Consider the following 7206-nt stretch of genomic DNA (forward strand, 5'->3'; position numbering starts at 1 on the left):
TGCAATATATACATACATTTATGAATTTGCACATATAACTCCGTCTATGTTACCGCCCATGCTTTGAGTGTTTGTGTCCTCCATCTATTTATTCTATATATAATGTATACAAGCATAAGGAAACGTTATTGACATACATGTGAACAAGGTCACTAGGGGATAAATAATGAATAATAATATATAATATATCATATATGTAAAGCGCCTCTCATTGCTGACGACACTCTCAACGTGCTTAACAGTGCATAAAAATAGGACAAAAGAATACATCAGGAAATACTAAATTCCTGGTAGGAATTCAGTAAATTCCTAGTAGGAATTCAGTAAATTCCTATAGGAATACAAAATTCCTCGTAGGAATTTTCAATTCTGTAGTTTTCTATAGACAAAATAATATATGTAAAAATTCCTCTTAGGAATTTTGTATTCCTACTAAATAGAAAGCGTCTCTGAAAACAAATGTCTCAAGGCCTATTTTTTTATTATAATAAATTGTATTACTTCTATTACTATTTTGAGGCCCTCATGACTGAGGCTGAGGAATGAGTACCTCAGCTGACCTGAGGTTATCTTAAGAGGATGGTTAATTTATACATGTTCTCTCTCTCTCTCTGCCTGTCTCTCTCTTTGTCTCTCTCTCTCTCTCTCTCTCTGTCCCTCTCTCTCTCTCTTGTCTCTCTCTATCTCTCTCTGTCTCTCTCTCTCTCTTGTCTCCCTCTTGTTTCTCTCTCTCTTGTCTCTCTCTCTTCTCTCTCTCTCTCTCTCCCCCTCCCCCTCCCTCTGTCTCTCTGTCTCTCTCTCTGTCTCTCTCTCTCTCTGTCTCTCTCTCTGTCCCTCTCTCTCTCTCTCTCTCTCTCTGCCTGTCTCTCTCTTTGTCTCTCTCTCTCTCTCTCTCTCTCTCTGTCCCTCTCTCTCTCTCTTGTCTCTCTATCTCTCTCTGCCTCTCTCTCGTTCTCTGTCTCTCTCTCTCTTGTCTCCCTCTTGTTTCTCTCTCTCTTGTCTCTCTCTCTTCTCTCTCTCTCTCTCCCCCTCCCTCTCTCTCCCCTTCCCTGGCTCTCTCTCTGTCTCTCTCTCTCTCTCTCTCTCTCTCTCTCTCTCTCTCTCTCTCTCTCTCTCTCTCTCTCTCTCTCTCTCTCTCTCTCTCTCTCTCTCTCTCTCTCTCTCTCGTATCTCCAGTTAAATCCAGGAGTCTGCTGTCCACCTTTGAGGACGAGCAGCCACACCTCCTAGGCCTGGGCGGGGAGTATCCCGACCAATGGGAGGACACTCCGGCCGTCGTCATGGCAGCGTGGCGCCGCTCCGAGCAGAATAAAATGGGGGGCCCTGCCTCCAACGTGGCCGAGAGCCACACCCCTCTCCGAAGTAATAACAACGATACGCAATCGACGGAAAACCTCCGGATGGACCTGCAAAGGTAACTGTAGTAACCAGCATCCTATTGAATTTCGTGTTTGTAAAAAACATATTCTACACGGTTTACAATACATATTGTTTGAATGGAGTCACACCAGAAGTCTTGTGGCTCTGTCCTTTAATAGACACTTTCCCTTAAAATAAGAATAATATAAGAATAGCATAAGAATAAAAGTAAAAAATTCTAGTCTTTGGAAACAGACCCTTCTGTTGCTGAGCTCCTCCAGGAAGACGTCCGTTCTCATTTAGTCAACTTCTATTCACAACATCCTCCGCTCCCTCCTGTTCGGGAAGAAAGGAATGCCAGGGGTTTGGGCTGAAACGCTGAGAGACGCATGTCTTGTTCCGTGCTGGAATTTGCTTCGGTTTGCTGCCTCAGCCCCCTTCATTTCCTCAACTCTGTCCATTTGTCTGTCTGTCCCAGGTCTCTGGAACCATGGCTTAACGAGAGCAGCAGCGGTAAAAAGGTGCTAGCACTGGATCGAACGGTCAACGAAACATCCTGAGGACGGACATTTTTTTTGTTTTTTAATTTTATTTTGTATTTTATTTTCGTATCTTATTATTTTTTGCTTCTCCTGGTTCTCCACTCTTCATCGTGACCTTTGATTCTCCCAGCCCCCCCCCCCACCCCCCCCCACCCCCCCCCCCCCAACAGCACCGCAGTTCAAGTGTCCTGGAGCGGGGGGAAAAAAGATGTACAAAGTGATGTTCGTTTGTCCACAGTTCTTTTCATGCCACTCACGCTTGAAAAGATAGTACACTGTAAAAATATGAAAAAGACAGGAAAAAGATCCACAAAAAAATCAGGCACTGGCTGCCCTAAAAAAAAGTTTTTAAGTGACGTTGCACTGAATAGTTTTCCACATAAGTCAACCCGTATTAGTTGTCCATCTTTCAGCCAAATCACTCAACGAAGTTGAGGCACTGTGTTGCATCTGACCCCAAAACATGTTTCATAAGACTCTGTTCAAAGCGAGTGCTTGTGTGTTGCTTGAACTGAGAGATGTGCTTATAAGGTGAATTCAAATTGGACATTTGAGGATTTTTCTTTGGAAAAGGACACCAATTAACATGGGAACGAAAGAGAGCAGCAATGTATTTATAGAAGCCCTTTTTGTTTTTAAAGTAATTGATATGTGTAGCGGTGACCTTTTTTAAACCTTTTTATTCCATTCCATGACATGCAAACGTTATCGTTTTGATACTTTAATTTTGTCTTTGTTCTTTATGTTTTTATTTTATTGAACTTTATTATGTTTATTGTCCTGATTGCGCTTCTTATCTATTGTGTCCTGCCTTTTATGAAATACAGACCAACCATCTTGTGTACACGTAAAATACCAACCAATCACACTGCTTATTTATGCTAGATGGCTTTGAAGGAGAAAAAGTCTGGAGGAGGGAGGGGACTTTTACTTTCCAAACGAGATGCACATGGGACCATGTTACTGCAAATTAATTCTGCTCTGTCCAAAGGGCTGAAGTATCTGCTCTCATATGTCGGTCACTGCTCGCCACTAAAACGCCTGACTGCTAAGGACTTAATGCCCTGTGATATCTTCTTTTCATGGGGCGCCTTTATTTTGTCAAAGGCTTGGGAAAAACTGAAGCATCATGGGGGGTTTGGAAGAGGGTGGGGCAGGGAGGGGGGCATTAAAGAGCTTGGCAACCACACTATTGAGGACACCATTCTAAATAGTTTGTTGGCAGCGTGCAAATGCGTTTGGCTCTTTGCATGGTAGCACCAGTGCACCTGTGCCAAAGTACAGTCAAATACATGACAAAAAGGGAGTACAAATGATCTCCCACTGAGGTGCATCAGGGGCTGGCAAAAAGAAAAAGTATATATATATATATGAGGACAAGTGTGATTAAACACTGGTTGCAATTGACTCAACTAACGTTACTAAAGTAAACGCTGTGGTTGTTTTTTTGTTTTTACTGTGATGCTTTGGTGGAGTCCCAGCCTTTCATACGATGGCTTCCAAAGTGTTTGTCTGCTAAATGTTCCTTCGATGTCGTTGATATGTTCCATTTTAGTGTCCTTAAGTATTTTTCTTCTTTATATATATAAATATATATATATCTTTCAGCATCCACCAAAAAATCTTACTAGAAAAAAATATATATTTTTGTAAATATGCATTGTTAATAAAGCAGCATACTGATTGTTCTAGCATCTGCACATCACGTCTCTGTCAACTTATTTATTCACTCTGTTGATAAATTAGCGCCTGCTGATCATAAATGGCACAACACGTTTAATGTTTTAATTCAATTATTTATCCAGTGCTTCGGGGTGTGGTAAAAAAAAAAAAGATCTCCGCCTACGAATGGGCGTTTACAATTCATGTGTTTTTAAAAAAAAATATTAATCCAGTGTTGGAGAGCACAAGAAATAAGGAGTCTACACGGGACAAAAGGCATTACCTCCAAATGCGCCTAGTTATTTCCTTTCATACTTGAACCTACATCTCAGCAATCAACTTTTAAAGCTGCAGAATGGCGTCACCTTTCCTATATTTGAACTGTCATCGCAACGTCACAGAGGGAATAGAAGAGGGAAGTAAGCACAGCAAAGGTTAATATACCTACATGGCGTACAGCCTATGTACACAAACACCCGGTTAGGCACAACTGCCGTGATTTTCATTCATAAGCCTTTCCATTCAAATATCAGCACGCGAATGCAAATTGGCACCTGATTCACCTGGCGCGTATCCCTGCTTCGATCTCCGTGCTTCTTTCAACTCTGAGTGTCTTTATGATGTTAATCACACGTCTCCAGAAAGCGATTATCAAGTCACTGCAAGAAGACGTCCTCTCCTTCAACTCGTTCTTCCTTGACATCTCACACATGAAGCGCATTATGTGTTTACAACTTTGGAGGGCGGGTCAGTCTAGCTCCAGCGCAGTGGGGGCTTGAATCCCAGTAGGCCTATAAAGGTTGTTCGCCCCCATACTTCTCGCCCCCCCAGACCGCACAGTCTACCTTAGCATCGTCGATCAGGATGCGTAGTGGATGCAAGTAGGCCTACTCCTCTTTGCTGACTGACTGCTAAATAACGAAATGGTCAATAAAAAATACGCCATCAAATAAATATAAACCATACGTCATACTCCCCGCCGTCATAAGTTATTTTAAATCTCATTAGCTACCAAAACACCCCGACCGTACTTTGAGTGAGCTGTGTGAGTCTTGAGAGGGTCTACTTCAGCGCCAGTTGGGTCAACTTGGTTCTTCATTCAACATGCATGCATGGTGCCTTCGGCAGTTTCTCTTTACCCTCAATCCTGTAGGACGCTGGTGCTTTAACTACGACAACCGATACCTGTTTTGGGGGTTTTGGCACTGCTGTGCGCAAATAAGAATTCAGAAATTATAATTACAAATGACAATGTATAACAACTGAGAAATGGTGGTTTGTATTGAAACAGCTGACTTGAAATGACATTTGAATAAATAAAAGACATCTGGGTATACCATTAGCCTACGAGAAGCTTTCTCAATTCATCCTCTTATCGCATAAATCAACGCATTGTTAAATTCCCTACGACGCAAAAGGCGTGTTTGCCCATACATGCGTGGCGTGCGTGCACCTTCGGGCTAGCTCACCCTCTCTGCCCTACTTTTTTCCCCCTGAGTGATGATGATGCTGCTGCAGAGCGAAGGACCACGAGAGAGTCAAAGAGGAGGAGGAGGAGGAGAGTAGCTGGAATATCCCACAATGCTCCACTTCTCGTTCCAGGGCCATGGATGCTACACGCCGCCTCGGTACTACTACTGACGTCGCCGCGCTCTCATCAAACGTTTATTGTCGCCGCCCCGCTCGAACTAGCAGCGCGCCGTGTTGCCATTACCAGTCTGTCAGGCTCGCGAGGTAGTTCGGTCCCCAGGCGGCGAGCGCGTGCTGCCGTGCCCGGCTGCGGCAACAACAAACCAAGCTGACCGCGGTCACCCGGCGGTCTGGGTGTTAGCCCCGAAAATAACTACATGTATTCTCGCGTTTTATAACGATAGAGTCGCTTGTTTTAATTCAGAATCCCCCCCAACCCCCCGCCGGAGCCTGTGTTCTCTTACGAGCCGGGCAAAGGGGGGTTCAGTGCGGGGCTAGGGGAGAGAGAGAGCGACAACCGGCATGGACCCCCTGGCGAACGACCGCGGCCCGGGAGGTGGTTTCACCGGGTGCCTGGCTGCACTCGGGGCCGAAGGGGGTGACTCGGAGTCCGGCGCGGGTTCAGAGGAAGCCATGGGCTGCGGCGACACGTTCACCAGCCTTCCTGAAATGGACAAAGAGACGCTGGAGGAGAAATTAAAAGGACTGGCTTTCAGAAAACAGACCTCGTATAGGTGAGTGGTGTCCTAGGGGGGTGGGTTGTGTCCGGACAGGATACGGCCGGAGGAACGCGGACATTTCTGAAGACGGTCTGTGAGAATGGACCAGAGGTTGTTTGATAGCTTGGTATTTGACATAACCTAGTTTGTTTGGGCGCTAAGCGGTGGATTTGTGTTGTGGCTATATTGATTAGAGCCGTACTAACTGTCATACGTACGACAGAGGGGACCCTTGGCGTTTATTTCGTTCATCGCTTGTGTCCTACGATTGTGCAAAATTACCCCAAAACCTACCAGTGCATCGTGAGCACAGCAAACATATCACAACAGGGCGATACCGAGCCGATCCTTTGCTATTTTGGCTTGGCGATTGACAGTCGCGTCAACGACTTCCAAACCCCTGTCCATGCTAAAGCCTCTAGCCAGATAATCCGCTCCGCCACAGTAATAGCGTGTTACAAGCTGCCTGTCGCTAATCACTCACACACACAAGCGGTGTGGGACCCAAACGTCAGTATGTGAGCACATTTTGATATGCTCTAAAAATAGCCTACTCAAACGGAAAACACACACATTCATACGTGTATGACTGTGTTTCCTGTGATTAGGTTATGTTTTGCTTTGATATGTATGTACACCATGTTAAGAAGGTGTAGGCATCTAGATTTGTTGTTCGACCCTTGTTAAGTCAGGCTAACCTTGCTAGGCCATCAAATGTGCTATTGGTTCGCCCTGCTTCTGTACCCTAGTGCCATGCATGTCTCTATTGATTGTGTGTGTGTGTGTGTGTGTGTGTGTGTGTGTGTGTGTGTGTGTGTGTGTGTGTGTGTGTGTGTGTGTGTGTGTGTGTGTGTGTGTGTGTGTGTGTGTGTGTGTGTGTGTGTGTGTGTGTGTGTGTGTGTGTGTGTGTGTGTGTGTGCCAGCAGCAGCCTGACACCCCAGTGACACTGGCAGCTGCTGTTGATAGTAAAAACTGGCCAGAGACCAAAACAAACATCACATCACACACACGCAGGCACACACACACACACACACACACACACACACACACACACACACACACACACACACACACACACACACACACACACACACACACACACGTACACCGACAGTCCTGACCGGCCGCCATCCAAATCCAAATATCTGACCATGTCCATTGACCTTTCTTACTGTTGCTTTCTGAGATAAAGTACTGAAAACAACCAAAGACCTATTCATATCAGTGCAACGTTATCAATAAACCAAATCGATAACTGAGCCGCATGTCTCCCGGATACAGCGTGAACCACCTGTTTCAAATCCCGAGTGAGGAGGCTTGAGACAGATGTGTTGTAGATTGATGTCAGTGACGTTTGCAGCACGATTGACATATCTATAGATGGAATGCTAGTTAGTAACAAAGTGATCAGGTTGCTTTGGCTTCCATTACTTGTTTTAAATGAAGATACGTG

General features: G+C 45.0%; 2 protein-coding genes across 2 annotated transcripts in view; both read left to right on the forward strand.

Annotated features, from left to right (window-relative positions):
- The window catches only part of creb3l2 (cAMP responsive element binding protein 3-like 2), a 28593-nt gene extending 25636 nt beyond the window's left edge, over nucleotides 1-2957 (forward strand). The window contains exons 11-12 of the mRNA XM_060038634.1: nucleotides 1177-1414; nucleotides 1838-2957. Coding sequence (XP_059894617.1) covers nucleotides 1177-1414; nucleotides 1838-1919 — 320 coding nt within the window. The 3' untranslated portion in view covers nucleotides 1920-2957. The remainder of the gene's footprint in view (nucleotides 1-1176; nucleotides 1415-1837) is intronic.
- A 2320-nt stretch (nucleotides 2958-5277) lies between these two features.
- Nucleotides 5278-7206, forward strand: part of dgki (diacylglycerol kinase, iota) — a 20399-nt gene continuing 18470 nt past the window's right edge. Inside the window, exon 1 of the mRNA XM_060039094.1 lies at nucleotides 5278-5768. Within this exon, the coding sequence (XP_059895077.1) occupies nucleotides 5556-5768 (213 nt within the window). The 5' untranslated portion in view covers nucleotides 5278-5555. The remainder of the gene's footprint in view (nucleotides 5769-7206) is intronic.

This window comes from Gadus macrocephalus, chromosome 19, assembly GCF_031168955.1.
Source record: "Gadus macrocephalus chromosome 19, ASM3116895v1".
NCBI classification, from domain to species: Eukaryota; Metazoa; Chordata; class Actinopteri; order Gadiformes; family Gadidae; genus Gadus; species Gadus macrocephalus.